Raw genomic sequence first — 27,631 nt, 5'->3', positions numbered from 1 at the left:
ATCACTCCAAATAAATAATAAGACATGAAATAATTAGGTATATTTATTACAAAAATGCTTACAAGTAAATATTTTCCTTAAAATGAATACTTTATGTGAACACAGTATTATGGTGTACAGATTATCATGACAGCTTATTATTCTGGTTATTAACTAAACAAGTACATCCATATGATATTAAAGACCTTTTTCTATTCATTTTGCATCAGCATGTATACGAGGGTAAAATTCACATTTGGAGACGTGAGACGTAAGCAGCAGCACTGCAAAGTGTTCTGTTGGAGTAAATGCCAACACTACCATCCTGGCACTTGATGCACTGTAGATGAAATATAGTCGGAGAGGGTTCAGACACAGCAAGAGGCTTAAAAGCCGCACTTCACACAGACACGTTTGGCATCTCAAAATGGTATGAAAACCTTTGAACCATTAGAACCTCCTTAGAACTTTTCACTACAAGAAGTAAATAAAAAGTTGTGCCTTTGTATCTCTGCTGCATGGCTTTGTAATTGGTACCCCTCAGCATGAAAATCCTTTGCATTGAAGCCCCTACAGGAACCTTCCAGATTTTTTTTTTCCCTAAATCATTTTAGCAAATTTTCCCCACATTAGTTATGACATTGTCCTACCAAAGTGGGTCTTTGTGTTACTGCCTTGTAATTTAATTAGAGCATCTTGTGAAACAGCCATAACTGAAAAGACTGACGCATGTGGCTGTCCTAGTGGGGCCGGCTTGAAGGCTCCAATAGCACCCGTTTCCCTATTGGGTTTAGGTTACCGCTGGCCACATCCCCTTGCTCTGACAGTGTTCTCTTGTTGCCTCGACTGTGGCCATTGGTGAGTCCACGTTGCCACCTGCAAATATCTCCATTGAGGATATCCTGAATGTGCTGGACTATTAGGTTGATGGCAACTGTGGAAAAAAAAATTGCATAAATTGAGATGTGGCTTAGACTTTAGTACAGTTCTGCAAAGAAACACAGTAAATCATATTTTATAATCATAAAATCCTCAGCCAATCATTTTAGCAGATTAGGCACTGTCACTGTGCATATACATTACACTTAAGTCAGATTTGATGGATCCATGCAGCCATTAGCCATCTCAATCACTGTAATTTGCACTTACCCATGTTATCCACACCCCGGGGTATAATCACATCAGCATATTTCTTGGTCTGAGATAAACAAAAAAAAATATTACAGAAGCCACTGTATTTGTTTGGTAAAATATTACCTTGTTCAAGCAGTGGCACATGAGGATGTTACAGTTACATTTGCAGTACTCATCAGGTTTATGTGGATTTTTTGAGTTTGTTTCGTCATTAACAATGTTAGACGCTATCTGTGCCATGTCATCTACACAACTCATTTCAGTGCTGCTCTTCCATTTTTATCAGGCCCGTTCATTTACCTCTTTTACACTGTGCGTGTTCCTGTAGCTCTACAGTTTTGTTCTTTTCAACTCAGGCCTGTTCTATCCATCCATCTATTTTCCAACCCGCTGAATCCGAACACAGGGTCACGGGGGTCTGCTGGAGCCAATCCCAGCCAACACAGGGCACAAAGCAGGAACCAATCCCGGGCAGGGTGCCAACCCACCGCAGGACACACACACAAACACACCAAGCACACACTAGGGCCAATTTAGAATCACCAATCCACCTAACCTACATGTCTTTGGACTGTGGGAGGAAACCCACGCAGACACGGGGAGAACATGCAAACTCCACGCAGGGAGGACCCGGGAAGCGACCCCAGGTCTCCCAACTGCGAGGCAGCAGCGCTACCCACTGCGCCACCGTGCCGCCCCAGGCCTGTTCTAAAGTTAAAAAAAAAAATGGTACCCAGCTTCACAGTGAAGCTGATGGTTTTTGAGTACTAATTCATCTTGTATATAAACGTCTACGCGTGGAGGTGGAATGGAGAGGTGGAGTCGGGCTAAGCGCTCCACATCAGAGGAGACAGAAAACTCACTTAGCCACTAATAACACAAGTGGGGCCAGCATGTCAGCAAAACGAAACCTCCGAAGAAACAGTCACTTAGCCGCTAACATCAGCAACACGGTATCCCTTTTACTTTTCCACCCACCACTAATACACAAGCGAAGCAAGCACATCGACAAAATGAATCCTCCTAGCCAAGAGATGCCCAGAGTTGTTCCTTTCAATTACCTGACATCTCTAAATTTCACTTTTTTTCTCTGATGATTTCAACAGTTTCTAGGACCCCAGGCTTTTTCCAGCACAGGCTTACACAATTAGTTGATATATAAGCAGTACACTGAAATTCTTACTTCTAAGAAGACTAAGGCAATAATACAGCATCAATTACTGAGAAGAGGAAGAAAAAACGATTCAACACCTGAAATTAAATAAAACACTAAACACTAGTCATGGTACCTGTCAAAGAAAGGTAATAGAATAATTAAAAAAAAATATTTGCCCTCTCCTGCCCTGCGTGTACCTTCAGTGCCTTTCCTCTGTATTTGTGTATGAGAATGTGCCTTAACTGTCGCCCCCTCTGTCCAATGTGAGATCTTGTAAAGTGTGCTTCTCAGACAATTATTTATTATTTTCTCACCTGCTATCTGGTTTTATACTTGCCGTCTATGAAGGCTACTCTCACAGCATGCCTCATATGCCTTTAGTTCTCCTCGTGTGTCTCACACTTTGCTCTTCCTCTTTTGTTGTGTCGCCAAAGCCAAACTGACTAATCCTGCTCAGTGGGACTGGACACACAGAGTAGGTAAGGAACAGTTATGCTCATGCAGATGTTGGTATGAGTTGCTGTTTTAAGTAGTCTTAGGAACTAAGTGTAAAACTGCCTCTCGGACCTTAGTGTTGCTAGTGGCAATGAAAAATGACTGGCATGGCCTTTTTACTAATAATGTTGGTCAAGGGCAGCTTGTGTTTTACGTGTGTGTCATGAACAGAAGGTAGTTGTGCTTCGCTTGTACCATTCTCTGTACCAGTAAGCAGGTGCCATACCAGGACGTAATGCAGACACTGAACGTGGATTCCATTGTCTGCCAACAGTACACAGATTTGTGAGCACAGATGGAGACATACAGCATTTCCACAGACATCTGAGAAATTTAAATCACTGGTTAGCTTCCTTGAAATTAGCACAGATGTGTTGTAGTCATTTGTAATGGTGACTACAAGACATTTAAAGCTGCTAATCTGATCAGTAGAGTGTGATCTGCCTCCTATTTCCTGAAATCTCTGCCTTTGTTGGTTTTGCCAACATTAAGGGTGAGATTGTTCCCTCTACCCACCACTGTATCAAAAGGAAGATCTTTTATCTGTGGGCTGTCCCATAAGGTCTATGATGATAGTGCTGTCAGCAGATTTAATGATGGCGCTGGAGCTGTGTCACAATAGGGGGCTCAGCACACTACACAGTGGAGGAATTAATGCTGCCAATCTCGGAGCATTGCATTACTGCTCTGTAATTACTGACTCGGTCCACTTTAGTCTTCTTTTCTACTTGGATGTTGGCCTTCCTCTTGATTTCTTTCCCTTCAGTTTAACCCCCAGCACTATTTTCAGTAACCCCTCTCCTTTTAGTACACGTCCCACCCAATTTGGTAACATTCATCTCACTTGTTTGCATTGTGCTCCATTCTTCACCAGTCCTTTCTGACCCTTTGTCAGGACAGTTTATCCATCCAAATGATATTTTCTATCCTTCTCCATAACCACACTTCATATGTTTCCAGTCTATTTATATTGTCTGTATCTCTGCACCACATAATGCAACACTCCAGATTACTGTTTTTATAAGATTTTCCTTGTGTTCTGTCCATTCTGTTTATTAGCAATGTTTGTTTCGCATTGAAGCCCCAATTTTTAGATTGCTATATGTATTTTTATTTCTTTTTCACTTCTTCCTTCTCTTGACAACATAATTCCTAAATATTTGAAGCAGTCATTTTCAGTATTTGTATTAACACACCATCTCTGAAGATATCTGGCTCTTCTCCTACCTTTGTAGATTTTCTTGTACAGTCTTTTTAGTTCTTGTTCCCTTTTTCCCCAGATCTTTAATTATTTCTGCTCACAGTAACACATTAAGAATGTCAGTGAAAACAGCCGTTAATTAGGTTTTTAAAATACACTCTGAAGTTACATCCAGAATTACCGAGTGTATTGTTAAGTATATAAATAATGTTGCATCCACATGCTATGCGAATTTTTGGTGCCACCATTTATGATGTCTCACGTCCCACTTTAGCATGTTTATGTGCGTCTCTAGTTGGAGATCTAAGAGACACAAAGTCACTGAATAGCTAAAAATAACCCACACAAAAGTAAATGCAGTCGGCCTTTACGTTTCGCGGGTCCTCCTGTTCGTGGGTTTGTCATCAGTAATTAAATGGAAACTGTTTTGAGAGGAGTAAACCGGAAAGATGTCATTCTCACAGTACTGTGTGTTTTGAATTAAAGACCGGACACTCAAACAGTGAATGAGGGGAGAGGCAGATCTTCAAGTCAAACATACAAACTACACGGGCAGAAAAAAAAAACAAATGTATACATATTGCTGTTAGGTGGAGTATTCCTTTAACAAGATGACAATCAGAAAAGAGAGCAGTTGCGTGAAGACTCTGTGTGTTACTGCTGCAGTATGGCACAGTATACAGTACAGTAATTGCATATCATTTTACTTTTTTTGGTGTTATATATAAGCTGTACTGTATCCTCTAGAACAGGGGTGGCCAGCTCCGGTCCAGGTGGGCTGCAGTGGCTGCAGGTTTTTATTCTAACCATCTTCTCAATTAGCTGTTTTTGTTGCTGATTCACTTGTTTTGCCTTCGTTTTTATTGACGTGACTCAGACCCCTTAGTTGTTTCTTTTTCCTTAATCAGCAGCCAAACAATAATGAGACCTAAAACAAGCCTCCACATGACCAGCTAACCTGAATATAAAGAAAGGTGAAGGTCTCTGTCATGTCGGTCTGCTCAGGTCACCAAAACATCTTGACGGCAGTCTTAGAAAATCAACAGTCTGCTGTGGCAGAGTGAGATTAGCATCAAGTCCTGATATCCAATAACGGCTTTAATTAACAGCGAGAATTGGCTTCTCATTAAGGACCTGGCTGGAGTTTGACATTCATCTGTTGGCTCCTTTCACATCTCATTTCTGTGTGGCTGCAACTTAATGAAGAAACAAATCAATTCAGAGGACTGAATCCTTAAAAGCAGGGCTATTAAAATGAAGGGAAAACTGGTCACTGATTAGGAAAAGGGGTAGAATGAAAACCACCTGCCACTGTGGCCCTCCAGGACCGGAGTTGGATACTGCTGGTCTAAATCTTAAGCAGCAAGTCAATCAAAATGAACAGAAAAGTCATGAACTGGCAGCAAAAACAGGTCACTAATTAAGAAAAGGGTTAGAAAAGGGATCTCAGACTCCAGTCCTGGTGGGCCGCACTGGCTGCAGGTTTTTATTGTACCCATTTTCTTAATTAGTGAGCCATTTTTGCTGCTGATGAACTTGTTTTGCCTTTGTTTCAATTGCCTTGACTCAGATCCCTTAGTTGTTTCTTTTTCCTTAATGAGCAGCCAAACAATAATGAGACAATAAAACAAGCCACCAACTATCCTGAAAATAAAGAAAGGTGAAGGTCTCTGTCATATTGGTCTGCTCAGGTCACCAAAACATCTTGACGGTGGTCTTAAGAGAAAACAGAAAATCAGCTGTCTGCTGTGGCAGAATGAGAGCAGTGACAAGTCATGACAATCAGAATTGTCACCTAAGAAACTGATTGGAGTGAAATTGGCTGGAGTTTGACGTTACAATTTAGCTGGTCATCTGTTGACTCGTTTCACGTCTCATTTCTATTTGGTTGCCATTTAATGAAGAAACAAATCAATTCAGAGGATGGAATCCTTAAAAACAGGGCTACTAAAATAAAGGGAAAAGGAGTAAATTAGCAGTGAAAACTGCTCACTGATTAGGAAAAGGGGAGAATGAAAACCTGCTGCCACTGCAGCCCACCAGGACCGGAGTTGGACACCCCTGCTGTAGAATTTCTTAAATGATCAACTATATGTTATTGGTTAGGCTTGTTGTTAACAGTACGGCATTAGGAGGTGACGCTGGACGATGTTCTAATTTTTTTCCATAAAAATAAAGAGCAAAGGAAGTACATTATGCAAATAACACTTTGCTCCAAATAACAACATACTTGGTCGAATGCCACGTCAGGCCGAGCCTCTGTTTGTATTGCGTCTACTGAAACAAGTTGAGAGGTCAGCGTGACGTCACCGGTTGTTGAATTCAAATAACACTTGGATTTCTGAATTCTAACACTGGTAGCTTACCAATTGGAAGCACACTTGTGTGAAATTTCCCAAATGGGAATCTCATAGCTCCCATAGCACCTGAAAATGGCATATCTTAAATGTATTTGCCCTATAGTCATCTAGTGATGGCGTGCTGTTACCGGCAAGCAGAATTCTTCAAATGCAGGCTTCACAAATGTGGTGTACTGACAGAGAATCTGTTCCAGTTCTCTTCCCCTCTTCATGTCTCGGAGAACTGAAAAAGAAAGGAGCAAATAAACGTGTTCAGCCTTAGGTAGGGATACAGTCGGGTTTTAGAAAATCACAGACTTGGCAGACATTTGTGGGCAGGCTCTCTGTAGAACTGCTCCTGAGCGTGGTCTTCTGTGCTTTACAAAATTTACTCCAACTGGTATTTTAAGCAAAAGATTTTTTTTATCTGTCCCCCGCAGTGCCACCCGCATAGTAGTGAAATACGACAAACTTTAAAAAAAATTATAGAAAAGTGCAATAATTTGTATTGAGAAGAATTTATACTGATAGCTTTTGTATCTGAGGGCCTCTTGATATATAATATTTTTGATTTTGCTATCAGGGTGAGAATATAGCTGTGATCTCTTTGCCAAAAATGTAAAAAGTTAGAAAGGTATCTCTGGCCAAGCAGAAGGTGGGTACGCTATAATGTCAAACGTTAGCACTGTATCTGATCGTGTTCAGCTCTTAATAATCTGTAGATGATAATGTCTGCTGAACAAACAGGTATCACTAGCTAAGTGGAGGCAAGGTACACTTTAACACGTGGCGAGACGTAGACCAACTTGAACAGAGGCTGGCACATGAGTGAGGAGGGCCCCACCCGGCTCCCTACTCCCCTCCCCTCAGACCACAGCCTGTCTCTCAGATTTGCGCAAATAAATTGGTGCCGCAAGTGAACTATGATACTTCGCATGATGAAAGAAGTCGCAAAATCAACCGGAATGTTCAAGAAAAAAAAAACCCAATCTAAATCCGTTAAGTAGTTCTCATTTTGTGACAGACGTTTTTATAAATATATGGAGATGATTTGCAGTCTTAAAAATTGTATGCGTGTTTCTTTTCAATCCCATATTGTAAAACCCACCGTTTTGAGAAATTTCAGTTCAAATAACTGAAGTTGTGCCATTAATATCACTTATAATATGGTGAACATTAAGATGCCAATGCTGATGACCCTGAGTTGATTGAAAAGTAGATAACTTCCAGTCTTCGCGTGAACAACATTGTTATTTAACAAAAAATGGGTACGGCTCAGTACCAGTAACACCATGATGAATTTGCTTTATAGGGCACCAAGACACTGTGTGCCACAAGAACAGCTATGGTCTCTTGTGACAGCTGCAGTTCTGTAGGAGTGATGCAGTACCACCCTGCCATGAAGAAAGTCAATCAACCTTTGCCACCTTCTTGATTGAGGTAAACCACTCGGTTTGAGGATCTCATACGGTAAAAAAACGTATCTGGGTTCACATCTTGTGACTGAAAACCACAGCATGTGGAGAACCTAGCTGTTGAGCTCATGGTACTATTTGATGACTAGACATATGTGTACATACTGTTTTTTTTTTGGGGGGGGGGGGGGGGGGCGGCAATGTGAGAATCATTAGGTGATGATGAGCATTGATTTCAACCTCCAAGTGCTCCAATGTGCCTAGAAGGAGGACCTGTCTCACAAGCCAAGCATTTGGGCCCGGTTTACTCTTGACGTTAACATTGACTGTGTCCAGTGTGGAACCCGGGGTGTGTACAGCCCCCTTAACCCTGACACAGATAGGCAGACACAAATATTGTCCAGCACAGGGTTGAGCTTCTTTGCTCCATACCCGTGGCCCCGCTGTGAGCCCAGGGGGATTGCCCTCTAGTGTTCCGAGGGAGGGTATTGCCCTGAATATGCCCTTTCCCCCAGTTCCATCATAGGGGTGTCCTGGCTGTCTGCCACACCAGATATACTTTAGCAGAAGTCCATTTATATTGTCTGTCAATTTTAATTTTGGGGATCTGCTGAATACTGGTTTGGGGGGGTGTAAAGCAACAACCTTATTGTTTTTCCATCAAAAGCTCTTGGGCTGACGAGGCAGTGAGTGTAGGTGGGCTGTCGTAGTGCAAAACGCAGTTCTGGGTACACTGCTCCCCTGAACATTTTTTTTTCCTGATACTTCCCCATAGATGCCTCACCAGTTCAATATAATGTTGCTGATGAACAGTCTGCCCACGAGGAACAAACTTGTTATGAACACGCTGGTCAATGTCAAAAAAACGTGATCACCATTGTGTCTGGAAAATCTGACAAGTCACAATAAACGCTTGAAGAACGCGCTCAATCGGCTCGTCACAATGCCTTTCACCAAACTCGTTGACCACAGATGCCTAGTGCCACCCCTACTCCTGCGCTGTTCATTCATTATGCAAATTTTTCGGTCTCCCTCGTATTGTTATGTAAAGTTAAAAACTGCAAGGTGTGTGCAGCTCTCACATAAGGTGTCCAGTAAACCTACTTAAAGGAGTAAAGAGACAAACCTCTACTTTTCCTTTTTAAAATTGTCATTTACTTTTTAGATATTGTTTTTCTATCCCAATCCCTAAATGGCTGAATGCACACAGCGGTGACTTGAGTCCCAGGTCCTTTCTCACTATCCATGTATTACGTATTCTTACCTCTGCGTGACAGCCTCACATCTGAGTCCGTGTCTACAAAAAGTTTCAGGTGAAACATGTCTCTGATTTCTTGACCGTAAAAAACCAGAATGCCTTCAAAGAGGACCACGTCCCCAGGGTACACTGTGGTCATTTCTTCCAACCTACCAAAAAAAAAAATCAGGCGGTTACAACGCAAGTTCACGAATACTCAGGCTGGAGTGCTGCACTGAAATAATGCTGCCCATGGCATTCATTCACCCACCATCAGTGTGTGGGAGACCAAAGAAACAACCCACCCTTGTTGTGGTGCCCCTCTCATGTACATGCACCCACCCTACTTCCACTGGGATCATTTGGATTTACCAGTCAACCTCAAGGTATCTTTAGGAAAAGGGAGGAGAAGCCACACAGACATGGTGGGTGGGCGGTTTGGCCAATGTAAAAATCTACATAGAGGGGAAATTCAAAGAATGCCTCTAGAAGGTTTGAGTCAGTGGGGCTAACCACTGTGCTACGCTTGGCTTTGGCAGCCAGGTCCTGCTGGCACCAAGAGAGCAATGAACAACCTGCAAGTCCCCTCCTGGGCAAGTGCAAAACACAAAAGAAAGCAGAGCTTAAAGCACAGAAGGGTGCCCAGATCATCATCTCCATCTTAGTCTTTCCTGGACATGATGTCAAATATCTGAATTGCCTGGAAGGGCTCGTGCTGGCAAATAGAAAAGTGACATCAGCTTAACAAAATATAAACATCTCACTTTACAAACTGCGATGACACACCTGGAATGGGTCACAAAGTCGTAGGTGGGAACTTCCACAGTTTTCCCCTCCACAATGTCCTTCAGAGTTTTGTACATCAGCTCATTATCAAAGGCATCTAGAGGAAAACAAATTTGAAGTTTCAAAAAAATTCTGGAATGGAAACAAGAACGTTAAAAATTAAACATAAAATAACCAGTTTTTTGAATTTGAAGATCTCTATGATGCTGCCTGCTGAGATGGTCTATAAAAGAATCAAAATGAAATTGAAATAAGGCGTTAACCCTGAAAGTGATTCGGGCTCGGGATGCTACAGTCGTGGCCAAAGCAAGGATTCAGTTTCATTTGTTCTAAAACAGGCTTTACACTTTCTCATTTTCATGCCGTTTTGTTTTGGTGGAAAGCTCCACTCCACTCATGAATATTGATGAGTTACCATAATGTAACACATAATGTCTAATGTGACGTAGGATTTCCACTTCCTTGGTTGCAAGAACCATCCATCCATTATCCAACCCGCTATATCCTAACTACAGGGTCACGGGGGTCTGCTGGAGCCAATCCCAGCCAACACAGGGTGCAAGGCAGGAAACAAACCCCGGGCAGGGCACCAGCCCACCGCAGGGCACACACACACACACCCATACACCAAGCACACATTAGGGACCATTTAGAATCGCCAATCTAGCTAACCTGCATGTCTTTGGACTGTGGGAGGAAACCCATGCAGACACAGGGAGAACATGCAAACTCCACACAGGGAGGACACGGGAAGTGAACCTGGGTCTCCTAACTGCGAGGCAGTAGCGCCGCCACTGTGCCACCCTTGCAAGAACCAATCAAAGCCATTATCAATTACACAAATTCACCGAACAAGAGCCTTCAACGCTTCTTAAACTGAGAAATCGGGCAGGTCTAAAATGCTAGGATTTCTACTTTCTCGTATATGAAGTACTAGCAAAATACCCGCGCTTCGCAGCGGAGAAGTAGTGTGTTAAAGAGGTTATGTAAACATATATATACATAAACATATATACATATATATATATATATACATATACACATCCACATATATATATACATATATCAACATATATATACACATACAGACACATATATACATATACATATTTGTATATCTACATATATATACACATATATACATATACTTATTTGTATATCTACATATATATACACATATATACATATACATATTTGTATATCTACATATATATACACATATATACATATACATACATATCTATCTACATACATACACATATATCTATCTATCTATATATATATATATATATATACACATACATACATATCTATCTATATATATATATAGCTGATTACCCAGTGGATTCGCTCACTGAGTGCAAGAGAAAAAAATAAAATGTATGTATAAAATAAGTTTAATTGCCAAATTTATTTTTCCACAAATAAAGGGCACTTACAATAACATAGAAATCAATATAAACAACATTAACATCATTATCATATGAGAATATGAAGTAATATATAAGAAGCACATTGCATATAAATATAAATTATTAAACAGTAAAATGTTCTTCTATAATACGCTACCGTGGCTATTCATTTGTCTGTCCAGGATTTTAAATCACCTGTAGCTCGCAAACCGTTTCACCTATTGACTTGAAATTTGGTACACATATACTACGTCACGTCTACTATTCGCTTTCCCACACATATGAACAAATATATATATATATATACACACATACATATACACACACATACACATATATACATATACATACATAGTGCGTTGCAACACGGGCTGTGATTGTTACATGGGAGGGAGAGGACAAATCACAGCTTCCCGCTTTCTAATCGGGCTTGTGATTGCTGCTTTGACGGATGCCCAGATCCCACAGTATTTCCCCTTAGGAGAGGCATTAGGCAAGTGTAATTGAATAGCGGTGCTGCAAGTTATTGCTCTTTTTATCTTTATTTTATTTTATTGTAGAGTCAACTCACAGCTGCGCGCACCAGTGCGTGCGTGGCGGATGCGTACGGCTGACGTTTTCATTGTCTACCACCTCCGCTAATCATTCTTGAGGCAGATTGAAGACTTAAGTGCCAGCTTAACTGAAAAATTAAAGAAAACATACTAAGTTTTAAAAAAAATCATTTTTAACGGGAAAAGATGCCGACGAAAGAAGAGAAGTAGCGGGACGCTAGGGTGAAGAGCTGCTCATTAAGCAGCAAGGTCATCAACCTCTGAGCAAACGAATGGTAAACGTACAGAGAAAGAGGATAAATACTATGAATGGTCATGTCAAGTATATTCACTCCACGTTATCGTGCAGTGCGCTGTTACTGGTATTTTGATAAAAGAATCTGAATAACATATAAGAAGCGTATAAATTATTAAACAGTAAAACATTAACATTTAAGAAGTAAAGATACATTGAGTACTACTGTAGTGCTTTCGGGTATAGTACATTTTTTGTTTGCCCATTACATGCATAAATGTATACATTTTTTGGTGTACCTACCCAAGAACACGCGACATGACCCGGCAGTTAAAAATTTATCACTCCAGCAATTTTAACTCTGTTACAAAGTCATCTAATATGGTATTGCAAACGGCAGCGGGAGCATTTCTATAAACTCAATTTAAACTTACTGTTTACACCGTGCTTTGAAGATGCATAGTATGCGACACGTGTTTCGCCGTAATTGTGGGCTCATTAGGAGTACACAGTCACTGCACTCCCTTACTGGAATCGAACCTCGGACGTAGAGGCGAAGCCCCTAACGTTGTGCTACGGCGTGTGGTTCGTTTATTTGACAGCATGTAGATCGGGGTAATTACATTGCAGGCATTCGTAGTCTGATTCACAATCTGATTGTATGGGTGGTTACCTACCAGGTAACGCTTGTGGTTGGTGAGCAAGTCGGCTAACTTCTGCCACGGTGCCCTCTTTCAGTTGCGAGAAGCAGATCATACAATGGTTGAAATAGTTTAATATATATAGCAAAATCACCGCGCTTCGCAGGGGCGAATATGGTATTGCAAACGGCAGCGTTTCTATAAACTTAATTTGAAGTTACGGTTTATACCGTGCTTTGTTTCATATTCTTTTCCTACTTTATCAATTGTGTAATGTGTTTTTTGAACAGGTTTGATTCATGGAAGTGATCACTCCTGCTGCGTTCAGTCACTTCACGTGAGCCGCTCTCTTGTGTGATGTTGTGATGTCCACGGGTTTATTTAATGTTAGCTAAGACCCGGCAGTTAAAAGTTTCTCGCTACAGCAATTTTAACTCTGTTACAAAGTGATGCAAACTCTCGTTTATACCTCGTGTCTTCTCATTAAACTTGTATCTCGCGAATATGGCATTGCAAACGGCAGCGGGAGCGTTTCTATAAAGTTAATTTAAGGTTAGGTTTATACCGTGCTTTTTTATACCTCGTGTCTTCTCATTAAACTTGTATCTCGCGAATATGGTATTGCAAACGGCAGCGGGAGCGTTTCTCTAAAGTAAATTTAGACTTACGGTTTACACCGTGCTTTTTTATACCTCGTGTCTTATGAAGATGCTTGTATGCGTCACTCACTCGCTTCTTATTGTTTCGCTGCCTTGTCAATTGTGTAATGAGTGTTTTCTTCAGCGCTCTTTGGGGCTCCTCCTTCTTTTCTACGTACTGAGTTCACAGTCAGTTCACGTGATTACGTGGGAGGCGTGATGACGCGACACGCAACTCAGTCTCCTACGGCCATCTTGCTGCCTTCCATTACAGTATATGGACAAAAAAGAGGTTCCAGTTATGACCATTATGCGTATAATTTTGAAATGAAACCTGCCTAACTTTTGTAAGTAAGCTGTAAGGAATGAGCCTGCCAAATTTCAGCCTTCCACCTACACGGGAAGTTGGACAATTAGTGATGAGTGAGTCAGTCAGTCAGTGAGTGAGTCAGTCAGTCAGTCAGTCAGTCAGTGAGGGCTTTATGCCTTTTATTATTATAGATAAGGAAAGTATTGTAAACTCCAAAAATTCGATGTCGAGATTTTGATGAATCCCAACATTTTAGACCTCCCTGACTTTCTTGTATACGAAGTACAGGGAAAGTATTGTAATCGTCCAATAATTCCATTTCGAGAATTTGATGAATCTCGACATTTTAGACCTCCCCGAGTCCGAAAATACCATTTTTGGAATTATGTGTCTGTGTGTGTAAACACGATAACTTGAGTACGCTTTCACTTTGGTCAACCAAATGTTGCATACAAGTATTAGGCATAACATAAATTTCAATTAATGTTTGGTCTATTTCCACTAACCGGGAGTGGTACTTTACCGTTTATTCATGCAGCTCCAGAATCCGATTTATTCAACTTTACTTTTATAATAATTGTTCAATATATTATTTATTTGATTTGATGTTGATGGTTCTTTAATGTATATAATAGAAAAATATAATCGTCGTCTTGTGCTTCTCAAATATCCATCCCCATATCTGAGTATACGAGAAAGTCGAGAGGAGACCACTCGCGATTATTTTTCTTTATAAATCGGCTGACACACGTAACTTGGAGCTGATATGTAGAAGTCTCATGCAGAATAAATGCGAGGCCCAGAGCCTACCCTGACGCCTCTTAAATAAAACAATGTTAGTGTTTTCTTTTAAAGGTGATGTGAAGACTACACTTAGCGTGTCACCTGACCTCCTGCCAGGGCTCCAGCTGTACAAATTTGCTAACAGCCATACTGTGAACTTGCCGAGTCAAATACAGTAAGTTAAGTATAGACATAATGATTGGCTACTGTGCCCATGACTGCCCACGTATCGCCAGGCTCTTCATTAATGTTTTTTTAATAAATGCTGAATAACATGAATACCAACCTGGGTGATCAAAATTGTATTGACCCTTCAGTGCCTTGGCTCTCTGGTCTGGAGTTAGCACCCTATAGAAGCAGTCCTGGCTCAAAATGACCACCTTGCGCTGGTGACTGTCCACTTCATTCTGGCCAAGAAGTTCCATGATCTTTGCACATACCGTTGACTGTTTAAAAAAAAAAAAAATAACAAAGTGGAAAAATGTTAACAACAATGCAGTAACAGCTTTAATCAGTTGTGGCTACCAGGGGGCGCACCAGCTCCCCAGACCCGATACAAACAGACGCCTGGCACAAGTCTCTGCAACACACAGGCTTCTAGTCAGTGGGAAATGCTTCCCAAACCCATCCATCCATCCATTTTCCAACCCGCTGAATCCGAACACAGGGTCACGGGGGTCTGCTGGAGCCAATCCCAGCCAACACAGGGCACAAGGCAGGAACCAATCCCGGGCAGGTTGCCAACCCACTGCAGGCTTCCCAAACCGTTTCCCACCAAACACCAGTCATGACATTTCTTCTCTTCCTTTCTCTCTCTCTGTCGTCTTCCACCTTCACTCCTCCTCTGGCTATTTGTTGTTTCATTATGGCAGCACCCCCTGCCTGTCCATCACTACACTTGCTTATAATCCAATCAGGGTCTGGAGGGGTAAGGGGAGAAGAAAAGGGATTATGAAATAAAAGCGGTTGTGTTTTGACTAAAGTTTCCTTTATACTGAGTAACACGTGAGAGGAAGTTTGAAATGTGAATGTGTGAAGTCCTGCACTTAGTCAGCCTGCTTTGTTGATTCTGTATCTAGACCTCTACCTCCCATGCTAGCTCGGGTTCCTTCCCCTTCTCTGCTGAAATTAGGTTAAGGTTTGTAGAGATGGTCGCCCTCTAGAGGACGAGCAATGCACAGGCGCACTACCTATGAAAGGAGTATCTCTGCCTCAACACTTATCACTATTAAGTGGGAGCCTTTAAAAACCTCTAAAATATCTTCACATGATGCTAAAAAAAAACCTCTTAAAATACATTTATATAAAATACCCCTTAAAATCTACAAAATTTGCCTCCATAAAAAGAGCAAAATTAAGACAGTTAATAATAAGTTATACAATAAATAATAATGAGAATTAAAAGCAGTCATAGATGGATAAAATAGTCTTAAAAAGTCTCAAAATAAAATTTTAGGGTTATTAGAGAAACCTTTAAAATGCAAGTCTATACTACGGTTTTAAAATTCTACAATTAGGGTTATAGTAAGTCCAATTTAAGATTAGGAACTCTAAAAACTATAAAAGAGGAGGAATACTTAAGATTAGGCACCTATGCCGTGATTTAGAGTTAGGGGTGAGACGCTGTCTCCATCAAGCGCAGGAGTTTTAAGCATCATGAGGTCTTGTTCACACGACAGGGAAGTAGGGAGCGGGAGACTGACAGGAAGATCACAGCAGCATCATGCGGACATTGTACTGGTCAGCTGTGAAAACCGAGTTGAAAGGCAAAACGCTCGATTTACAGGTCAGTCTACGTCCCTACCTTCATCTATGGCCACCAGCTGTGGATTTTGACCAAAAGAACTAGATCGCGGATACAAACGTCAGGAAAGAGTTTCCTTCAGAGGGTGTCTGGGTTCAGCCTCAGAGACAGTGTGAGGAGTTGCAGACATTTGGAGGGGAGCTCAAAGTTGAGCTCCACACTGAAAGGAGCCTGTTGACGTAGTTTGGGCCTCTGATTAAGGTGCCTCCCACCCTGGGGGAGGGGTTTCAGACCCATCCAATCAGGAAGAGACTTCAGGCCAGAGCCAGGACACACTGGAGGGTGTTTATATCTCAGCTGGCCTGGAAGCTCCTCAGTATCCTCCCGGCGGATCTGAAGGAGGTTGTGGTGAAAACAGACATCAGGGCATCTTTGTTAGACTGCTTACCCCTACATGACCCTGACAAGTCGCAGAAAATGGATGGCTTCTTTGTTTGCAAAAATAGTTACATTTTAAACAAGTCTGGGTAAAACTCATGGGCGGAGTGGTGGCTCTGATGTCAGGGATCTGCGCTGGCAATCGGAAGGTTGCTGGTTCAAAACTTGTAAACGCCAGAAGTGACTACTCTGTTGGGCCCTTGAGCAAAGTCCTTAACCTGCAATTGCTCCGTCCTGGGAATAACATTAATCTGTATCACGCCCTGCAAGTAGGCCCTGCAGGGAAAAACCTGGGGGTTGGTGGCAGAATTGGCACTCCAGCCACCATGAAAAACCTCCCATTGTTTCCATTCCACCAGAACTGGTGTGGTGCTGAGGTGTCACCCGTCGCATGGCTGGCACTCGGGTCCTAATCTGGGATCTTGAGGTGGTTTGTCATGTGGTGGGTGCGGCAATGTTCTGTATCAGCGTGTGCTTCTAACCTCTGGTTATAACCACAGGTTAAAATTCATGGAAATATTATAAGGATGAGCAGAAAACCCTTAAATTCTATCCATGTCGTTCTTTCGGTATTTCACACTGGAAGTAAATGGGCGTTTTTGAGTAACTTGCACTCGACAAGTCGTTTATCGTGATTAGAACTCAAAATTAAGAGAACCAACCTGTCATCCACCCCCCAATGACCCCAGCTCGCCCACCTTTGCCGTCTGATTTAAATCACATTTGAATGACACGTCCAATTTGAATGCACATTTTTATATAAACACCCCTTGGAATCTCCATTATATTTGCTTTGGTGCTGAGGTCTGAACAGCTGATATCGATCCCAAAGTCAGACTTTTAGTTCCAATCCAACACTTTTGCTGTCTCGTGGGTCTGTGGTCTGAATTTCACACCCGGTTGCTGTCTGTGTGGAGTTTGCATGTTGTTCCCGTGTCTACATAGAATTTCCGCCCACATCCTAAAGACATTCAGGCTAAGTTAAACCGCGACTCCTCGTGAATGTTGGGTGTGTGTGTGAGTAGGCCCTGCAGTGGACTGCCGCTCTGTTCGGGGCTGCTTTGCGCCGTGCACCTCACACTGCCAGGATAAAACCCCACATGACCCTTAAATGGATGAGGTGGCGTCAGGAAGGTTCTGCTGTTATCGCTGTGTGATTTCTTTGTGGAGTTTGGATGCAAAAGCGAAAAGGGAGAAATAAGATGAGGTCACTGGCCACAGCTTCCTGTTCCTGTGGTCTGTTTTTGGTCACTTTTAAGTAACTCGGGCAAAGAAAGAAGAAAATGAAAAACATTTGGTTGTCTTATTAAAAAGTAAATGACAGAAACGACGCATAATTTTTTTTTTTTTTTCAGACTACTTGTCATGAGGAGTCAAGCAAAATGACCCCTTTTATTGGCTAACGAAAAAGATTACAATGTGCAGGCTTTTGAGGCGACTCAGGCCCCTTCTTCAGGCAAGATGGGGAAATCTCACCATCAGCTTCTCGTATTAATTTCCTAAATAAACGGCCCAGCATGTTGGCTTTGATCCTGACGACTACGCCAAGGGGCCTGAGTTGCCTTGAAATATTGCATATTGCAGTCTTTTCAGTTAGCCAATAAAAGGGGTCTTTTTGCTTGACTTCTCACGCCACTCATAATGGCTAACACGGTACAACACCCTAGTACTGCAGAGTACTTGTCAGAAATAACTATTGACTGTTTCTTTAAAAAAAGGGGTCAAAGCAGGAGCTTCCATTTTCTTCTTTGCTTCAGTACTGCTATGCCCCAAACTTGCAAGCCTTTCCATTTTATTTTTCTGTCTGTTAACCTTTGTCATGAATTCCAGGGCTGCATGAGAGCCTCTGACTGCTGGCGTCTGCTTGACTTATTTATCAGTGCTTCTGCAAATGCCCCGGTGGTCTTATCTTCTCCTACACTGACAGGCTGATTTAAGTGAGCTAAGCAATTGCAGGGGTGGGGGCACCAAATCCATGAAAGAGGGGGGGGGGCAGCATTTCAGCATTTGTGCTCTAAAATGTTACACCACTTAGGGTCCCAAAGAGGCGAGAAATGGACTAAACCTAGAAACTGAGAGCACGGGGCACAACATTGAAATCACTCCCATTTGGAATAAAAATGTAAATAAAAACAATTAAACTGTCCATCCATCCATTTTCCAACCCGCTGAATCCGAACACAGGGTCACGGGGGTCTGCTGGAGCCAATCCCAGCCAACACAGGGCACAAGGCAGGAACCAATCCCGGGCAGGGTGCTCAGCCCGCTCCTCTACACATATGACTGTGTCCCCACTCACCATAGCAACAAGACTATATAAAGTTTGCGGATGACATGACGGTGGTCGGACTCATCTTGGGCAAGAAGGGTGAGCTGGCATACAGTGACGAGGTGGAGCGGCTGTCAGTGTGGTGCACAGTCAATAACCTGCTCCTCAACACCAAAAAAAACGAAGGAGCTTGTTATTGACTTGAGAAAAAACAAAACTGACATCCAGCCACTCTTCATTGGCGGGGCCTGTGTGGAGAGGGTCCCGGTGTTCAGGTTTCTAGGTATGGAGCTGGAGAATGACCTGACCTGGAGCGCCAACACCAAGGAGCTGCTGAAGAAGGCGCAGCAGAGACTGTATTTTCTGAGAATTCTCAGAAAGAACCACCTCCCAAAAAATCTGCTCCTTGCTTTTTATCACTGTTCCATCGAGAGTGTGCTCACGTATGGACTGTGTGTGTGGTACGGCAGCTGCACTTCCTCAGAAAAGGAAGCGCTCCACAGGGTCGTCAGGATAGCGGACAGAACAATTGGTTGTACCCTCCCCACTCTGGAACAAATCTACACCTCCCGAAGCCGCAAAAAAGCAATAGACATTTCACAGGACTCATCACATCCCGGTAATTGCCTCTTCCAGATTTTGCCATCGGGCAAGAGATATAGAGCAATGAAAACCAGGACAAACTGCCTTAAAAACAGCTTTTATCCGAAAGCAATCATGGCCTTGAACTCAGAATAAAACTGCTCCATATCATTCTCCCAATGTGCAATATAGACCTTAAGTCAACAAGTGCAATTTGTATATTTATTACTATTCAGTTTGTTATTTTCTCTCTTCTTGTCTTTTTGTCTTTTTAACTCTTATTCCTCACACTGAGTCGATTGTACCTTCAATTTCGTTGTTCCTTTGTAAAAGTGACAATGACAATAAAGATCTATCTATCTATCTATCTATCTAACCCACCGCAAGACACACACAAACACACCAAGCACACACTAGGGACAATTTAGAATCGCCAATCCACCTAACCTGCATGTCTTTGGACTGTGGGAGGAAACCCACGCAGACACGGGGCAATTAAAATATACAGCAGCAGCAAAATTGGATAGAAATGTAATCCACTCCTTCACATGCCGAAACCCCCCCAACAAAGCCCTGTTAGTTCATAGGTCCATAGTCGCACACCACTAACACCCGTGTCGATTTAACAAAACAGAAACACGTACGCCACTGATCCTCCAAGGCCTGCTGCACCCTCACCATTACTGATCTGCCATGTTTCGTTTCCTAACAGCTGCTAATCAGTAACCCACCGGAGCAGTCAAAGGGCACAAATAAATAGAAGAAGGCGGCAGGAATCATGTAGAGCAGGGGTCCTCAATCACAGTCCTGGAGGGCCGCAGTGGCTGCAGGTTTTTGTTCTAACCCGGTTGCTTAATTAGTAAGCAATTCTTGCCAATAATTTAATTTCATGGCTTGTTAGTGCTTTAACTCAGCTATGTCAGGTCATTTTCATATTCTGGATTTTCTTTCCCTTTCTAAGGATATCATCCAAATGATTTGAAGGCTAAAATGGAGGAGTAATTCTCAGTCCTTCACTTTCATTCCAAGTATGTAATTAAACCCAATAGTGCATGCTAAATACACACAGGTGTCAATGGAAACAAGCGAAATGGAGAAATGCTGGTCTCTTGTCATTTACATGTTGTTGCTAATTAGGAGCAATTCAAAACCAAGAGTACAGCTGTTTAAGCCAAAATAAGCAATAAGGGTTCAAAATCTTAATGAGTGAGACAACTAAAGTGAAGCAGAAGTGTTACTTGAGCAATAAGGGCTTCTTATTAAGCAATTGGGTTGGAGCAAAAACCTGCAGCCACTGCGGCCCTCCAGGACCGTGATTGAGGATCCCTGATGTAGAGATTTCAAAAAATCAATTCTGTTTCTCTAATTAGAAATCTATCTTGTAATTATCTCAGAAATCTAGCTGGTCTTCTAACCAAATCTCTATTGAAGAGCTCCATTTTTCTTGATTATGTATCACCAGTAACAGCGCACTGCACGTTACACTTGACTTGAGCGTTCCTAGTTTTCCTCCTCTTTCTCTGTACGTTTAGCAGTCGTTTGCTCAGAGGTTGATGCGCTTGCTGTTTCCTGAGCAGATCTTCTTTTCTCCGCCCTAGCGGCCCGCTTCTTCTCTTCTTTCCTCATCATCTTTTCACGTTAAAACTGATTAAGTCAGTGTTTGTGTTGCAATTACTCAGTACGTTTTCCTTAATTTTTCTTCAATCTGCCTCAAGAATGATTTAAGATATGAAGAGGTAGGGATGAGAAAGGCGGCCATACGCATGTGCTGCATGGCTGCTGCCAAGAGTTAATTCTACAATAAAATAAAAATATAAAAAGAGGAATAAAAATCATCATCACCCTGAAAGTGGACAGTAGAAGTCCATCCATCCATCCATTTTCCAACCCGCTGAATCCGAACACAGGGTCACGGGGGTCTGCTGGAGCCAATCCCAGCCAACACAGGGCACAAGGCAGGAACCAATCCCGGGCAGGGTGCCAACCCACCGCAGGACACACACAAACACACCCACACACCAAGCACACACTAGGGCCAATTTAGAATCGCCAATCCACCTAACCTGCATGTCTTTGGACTGTGGGAGGAAACCCACGCAGACACGGGGAGAACATGCAAACTCCACGCAGGGAGGACCTGGGAAGCGAACCCAGGTCCCCAGGTCTCCCAACTGCGAGGCAGCAGCGCTACCCACTGCGCCACCGTGCCGCCCGACAGTAGAAGTCACATCATATATGTGTACCAAATTTCAGGTCAATAGTTCAAGCGGTTTGTGAGCTACAGGTGATTTAAAATCCTGGATAGACAAACGGACAGCACCGGTAGCGCCTTATATAAGAAGATCTGTCTACGAGGGACGTTCAAAAAGTTTCCGCACTTTTTTTTTTTTTTTTTAACTCTTATTTATTAAGAATTTCAAAAACAAATTCCTGTAGACCTTCCCTTTCACTCTTGCTGATACCCGTCTGTCACAAATCACTCCTGACACTCTTCTCCACCCTGCCTGCACTCTCTTCTTCACCTCTCTTCCATACTCCCCATTACTCTGTACTGTTCATCCCAAGTATTTGAACTCCTCCACCTTCACCAGCTCTACTCCCGTCATCCTCACCATTCCACTGACCTCCCTCTCATTCACACACATGTATGCTGTCTTGGTGGTCCTACTGACCTTCATTCCTCTCCTCTCTAGAGCAGATCTCCACCTCTCCAGGGTCTCCTCAACCTGCTCTCTACTCTCACTACAGATCACAATGTCATCAGCAAATATCACAGTCCACGGGGACTCCTGTCTAATCTCGTCTGTCCACCTGTCCATCACCATTGCAAATAAGAAAGGGCTCAGAGCCAATCCCTGATGTAATCTCACCTCCATCACTCCTACCGCAGACCTCACCATGGTCACAGACCCCTCGTACATATCCTGTACGACTCTCACATACTTCTCTGCCACTCCCAACTTCCTCATACAATACCAGCTCTTCTCGAGGCCCCATGCCATGTGCTTTCTTCAGGTCCACAAAGACACAATGCAACTCCTTCTGACCTTCTCTCTACTTTTGTACTTTTTCCAAAATTTAAATTGCTGATGTTATTTATGTGTGTTTGCCTGTTTGACAAGAGTTTTGATTTACTGCACTCCATACAAAATAGCGAGTCCTGAGTGTGCTTTTACACGCATGTGTAGTTACACACACAGTTCATATTAAAGGACGCAAACACGAATGTGCACGAGTGTAAACGCACACACCCTGCCCATCTGCCATGCCTCACATAACAACATACAGTACATATGAGAATGTCGGGATTTGGTTTTATTGTATAAATACGACGGCGCATTTGAAAGGCTTCAGACCCCCTCGCTTTCTGAATGCTTTATTGTGTTGCAGACATCACTTTAAATGGATAAGTGTGAAATTTCTGCCCATCAGTCTACACTCAGTAACCCATAATGACAAAGTGAAGACGTGGGCTCAGAAAGGCTTGTAAATATGTTTTGAAAATCCAAAACTGCAATCTCTCCTTCCTAGAAGTATTCAGGCACCTCCTGTTGGCTTTAATTGTCCTTGAGATGTTTCTAGAACGTGACTGGAGTCCACCTGTGGCACATCGAGCTGATGTTTGTTTGGAAAGCCCACCTATAACCTGTGTATAGAGGGTCCCAGGATTCACACTTTGTGTCAGGACAAAATGACACCCACGTGTTAATTCATTTATTCCATTTATTTAGTGCTGTTCTAACTACAAGACAATGACGACGCTGTGATCTTCGCAGAGTCCGTGGGGGCTCTCTAGAGACTGAGTGAGGAGTCTGAGGGCCTGGACTTGCGAGGGTCCTGATAAAAACCAAGAGCCAGGCCTTTAATGACCTCGTAGGCACGGCCATCAATAGTATGTCTGTCTGCAGAGACAGTGTCGACCTCCTTGAGAGGTTTACTTACCTCAGCAGTGACGTTCATAGATAGATAGATAGATACTTTATTAATCCCAATTCCCATACTCCAGCAGCAGCATACTGATAATAACAATATTAAATTAAGGAGTGATAACAATGCAGGTATACAGACAGACACTAACTTTATATAATGTTAATGTTTACCCCCCCTGGTGAAATTGAAGAGTCACATAGTGTGATGGAGGAACGATCTCCTCAGTCTGTCAGTGGAGCAGGACGGTGACAGCAGTCTGTCACTGAAGCTGCTCCTCTGTCTGGAGATGATCCTGTTCAGTGGATTCTCCATAATTGATAGGAGTCTGCTCAGCGCCCGTCACTCTGCCACAGATGTCAAACTGTCCAGCTCCATGCCAACAATAGAGCCTGCCTTCCTCACCAGTTTGTCCAGGCGTGAGGCGTCTCTCTTCTTTATGCTGCCTCCCCAGCACACCACCGTGTAGAAGAGGGCGCTCGCCACAACTGTCTGATAGAACATCTGCAGCATCTTATTGCAGAAGTTGAAAGATGCCAGTTCATGACTCTGGTGGGAGAGCTTGGGGGTCATGAGGTTGCTGGAAAGGGGTGTGTGACACTCCTGATATCTATGCAAAAGGACGAAGGCCCAAGTCTTTAAGAGTCCTGGTGCTTCCTGTTTGTGAGACATGGACGCTACCCAGTGGCCTGAGATGAAGACTGGACTCCTTCGGTACTGTGTCTTCAGAGAGTCCTTGGGTGCCCCTGGTGTGACTTTGTGTTGCTCACAGAGTCCCAATTGAGGCACATGACCTGCATTGTGAGGGAACGTCAGTTATGGCACTACGACCATGTGGTGTGATTCCCAGAGGGTGATCCGGCTCACAGGACCCTCATTGTTGAAGACTCGAATGGCTGGACCAGACCAAAGGGACACCCACGTAAGACCTGGCTATGTCACATAGACGGTAATTTCCGGAGTGTGGGACTGGACCGCATGTCTGTCTCAGGGATTGCCAACCAGGATCCTCAGCTGTTTCATCATATGGTTGGTGTGTCAACACGCTGTACCAGTGCAGGCTCCCTGACCTAACTACCAAAAAGCGTTTTACACAGACAGTGGAGAGCCATTCAACCAGCACCCACCTGGGTGATGTAATGGCAGCCATTCTTGTGCCAGTGCGCTCACCACACATTGGCTATTAGGTGGTGAAGGGGTGATGGAGACGGGATTATCAGGGAGACAGAATGGACAGGGGCATGATGGACCCTACTCTCTTCATAAAGATGCCCAATGATTTTTTATGAGCACAGGAGTTGGCTTTACGTCTCATGCAAAGGACGACACCATTTTTTCAGCCCAGAGTCCCCGTGTTATTAAATCAACAAGCAAGTTAGTGGCAGGAGAGTATGGATCTGCGAGCCAAGCAGCCTGTGGAGGATGCACACAGACCACACGGTAAGCACCCCCATCTGGTCTCACCAACATCTCTTCCAAGTATAACCCAAGTGTTTCCTAGATGGTCTCCCACCCAAGTGCTGTGAGGTGCAGGTGGTGTGGCATCTCGCAGATCCAGCATTCTGGGCTCTAATTCCATATCTGGTTGATGTCTGTGTGGGTTTGCATGTTCTCCCCGTGTTTGATGAACTGGTGCTTCTGAGGTGGACCTGTGTGTGTGACTGAGTGTGTGAGTGGCCCTGCGATGAACTGGCACCATATCCAGGTTTGGTACCCACCCTGTGTTCGGTGAATCAGCTGAAGCTAGTTTGAGACTGTTATGCTGTGCTACTGTATAGCTTTACTTATTCATGTCAACAGGGCTATAGGACCATTAAGATGGCCCCCCTCCTGTTGCGCACACATTATTATCATCATTATTACAACATTTGAGATACAATTGGTGTCATTTCTTTTGTTTTTCGAATTGGAGCACAGGCAGGTGAGATGACAGGGTCAGTAGTAGGGTTTGAACCCACAGCCTCTGGGTTGGAAGTCCGAAGCCAGTCCCACTACGCCACAAACATACACCCCTCAGCGCACTGCTCTGCCCACTTCAGATGCATACATGTCCTCACACACACACATTTATCTTATTATCCGCACGACCGTTCCAGGCCTGTCCTCTGAACAAACCCTAAACCCCAACCGTGAATCCAAGTATCCGGCACCCTCCCTCCCTGACCCGGTCCGGACTCGGCCTCATCCTCGGACAGGTGTGTGCACTTCGGACTCTCGATTTGGACGCGTTTCTTCTCCCCGTCACTGGCTGTGCTCGTCGCCTCGCCAGTCGGATTGTTTGCCTACAACGAACGTGACGTCACCCCCGACGGTTACAGGCCTGTCAGTTGCCCAGTCACCGACTCACCTTGCCGCTAGCCGTTCCGCCGCTCACTCCGATCAGAAAAGGCCGTTTCTGGGGCCGCTCGTGATCCCGAGGTAAACCGGCCGATGCCATGAACCGTTTTTATTTGTGTGCTTCACTTTGCAGACTGGCTCGTTCCCGCGACGGACGGCAAGCCCGCCCCCTTGTCACTGCCTGGTGCGTCAATCTCCGCACTACAACTCCCGAAATGCACCGCGACAAGCGTACCCTTTAAATTTCGGTTCCTGTAGGAAACAGTACCTTATATCTCATAAACGTTCCTATGTTTAAACATTTTTGTTTTAATCTGTTTTCTTCGATTCCTCACTATTTAAATGATGGAATCCCTTTTTATGTGGCGTTATAAGTTGGTAAAAAGAGCAGAGAGGATGAAGCTGTCCTCCTATCTCAGTTCTCTGTGCCATCAAGTTTCAAAGGAGGTCGGGTTTCACAAGACAAATAGAAAAGTCACCCGTTTAATAAAGTCACTGAATCATTAACAGCGTTTCTCTCATCATTTATTTAAAAGAAACACGAGCCACTTCTAACTGAGCCTTTGCTGACTACTACCAAACAACTCGTATACCAGCATGAAAAAAAAACCCTCTAGAACCCTCTTGTGTCAAACTGATAGATAGATGAAAGGCACTATATAACTGATAAATAGATAAAAGCACTATATAACTGATAGATAGATATGTGGAGGGAGCTATATAACTGATAGATATATGAAAGGCACTATATAACTGATAAATAGATAAAAGCACTATATTACTGATAGATAGATGGACGAAAGGCACTATATGACTGATAGATAGATATATGAAAGGCACTATATAACAAAAATAGATAAAAGCACTATATAACTGATAGATATGTGGAGGGTGCTATATAACTGATAGCTAGATAGATATATAAAAGGCACTATATAACTGATAAATAGATAAAAGCACTATATTACTGATAGATAGATAAATAGATAGATGAAAGGCACTATATAACTGATAAATAGATAAAAACACTATTACTGATAGATGGATGAAAGGCACTATATGACTGATAGATAGATAGATATATGAAAGGCACTATATAACTGATAGATAGATATGTGGAGGGAGCTATATAACTGATAGATTGATGAAAGGCACTATATAACTGATAAATAGATAAAAGCACTATATAACTGATAGATAGATGGATGAAAGGCACTATATGACTGATAGATAGATAAATAGATAGATGAAAGGCACTATATAACTGATTGATAGATATGTGGAGGGTGCTATATAACTGATAGCTAGATAGATATATGAAAGCCACTATATAACTGATAAATAGATAAAAGCACTATATTACTGATAGATAGATGGATGAAAGGCACTATATGACTGATAGATAAATAGATAGATGAAAGGCACTATATAACTGATAAATAGATAAAAGCACTATATTACTGATAGATGGATGAAATGCACTATATGACTGAGATAGATATATGAAAGGCACTATATAACTGATAGATAGATATGTGGAGGGAGCTATATAACTGATAGATTGATGAAAGGCACTATATAACTGATAAATAGATAAAAGCACTATATAACTGATAGATAGATGAAAGGCGCTATATAACAGATAGATGGATGGATAGAACTTTATTTGTCCCCATGAGATATTTTTTTATGACAGAAGCTCTTTAATTAAATAAATACATAACTAGACAGATAAATCCATATATACAAACACGCACTATAGTCTGAACACAAGCCTGACTAAACTGGGTGGCACTACCAAGCACAGACATTGCACCCTGGTTTAATTCAGTGCTTTCATTTTTGGTATGGCTGGACAGCTAGAAATAAATGACAAGCAAAGTGATGCTCATATGGGCTGATACCAGCCATTACAGATATGCCCACTGACATGCCAGCTAGAGTGGTGTGGGCAGAAAAACTCAGAAAGAAATGGTGGTTGCTGGAGACGTAGTTTCAGAGAGAGAGAGAGAAGAAAGA

General features: G+C 42.7%; 1 protein-coding gene across 1 annotated transcript; it reads right to left on the bottom strand.

The window, feature by feature from the left end:
• Positions 1 to 30: 30 nt before the first annotated feature.
• On the bottom strand, positions 31 to 26,038 carry uck1 (uridine-cytidine kinase 1). The gene is made up of 7 exons (XM_028808630.2): positions 25,623 to 26,038; positions 14,602 to 14,761; positions 9,743 to 9,839; positions 8,984 to 9,126; positions 6,454 to 6,548; positions 1,129 to 1,177; positions 31 to 913 (listed from the first exon to the last, which is right to left on the bottom strand). Exons 1-7 carry the CDS (start codon positions 25,710 to 25,712, stop codon positions 720 to 722), a joined length of 828 nt encoding a protein of 275 aa, XP_028664463.1. The 5' UTR covers positions 25,713 to 26,038; the 3' UTR covers positions 31 to 719.
• Between the last annotated feature and the right edge of the window lie 1,593 nt (positions 26,039 to 27,631).

The sequence above is a fragment of the Erpetoichthys calabaricus genome, chromosome 9 (genome assembly GCF_900747795.2).
Source record: "Erpetoichthys calabaricus chromosome 9, fErpCal1.3, whole genome shotgun sequence".
Lineage (NCBI taxonomy): Eukaryota > Metazoa > Chordata > Cladistia > Polypteriformes > Polypteridae > Erpetoichthys > Erpetoichthys calabaricus.
The sequence above is the reverse complement of the archived record's forward strand: the minus strand, read 5'-3'. Positions and strand labels throughout refer to the sequence as shown.

Coding starts and splice junctions, on each gene's coding strand:
- uck1 (XM_028808630.2), bottom strand. CDS start 25,712: ATGGCATCGGCCGGTTTACCTCGGGATCACGAGCGGCCCCAGAAACGG. Junction 14,762..25,622: donor GCGGAACGGCTAGCGGCAAG/GTGAGTCGGTGA, acceptor TTTTTTAAACAG/TCAACGGTATGTGCAAAGAT. Junction 9,840..14,601: donor ATACAATTTTGATCACCCAG/GTTGGTATTCAT, acceptor GTTTTCCTCTAG/ATGCCTTTGATAATGAGCTG.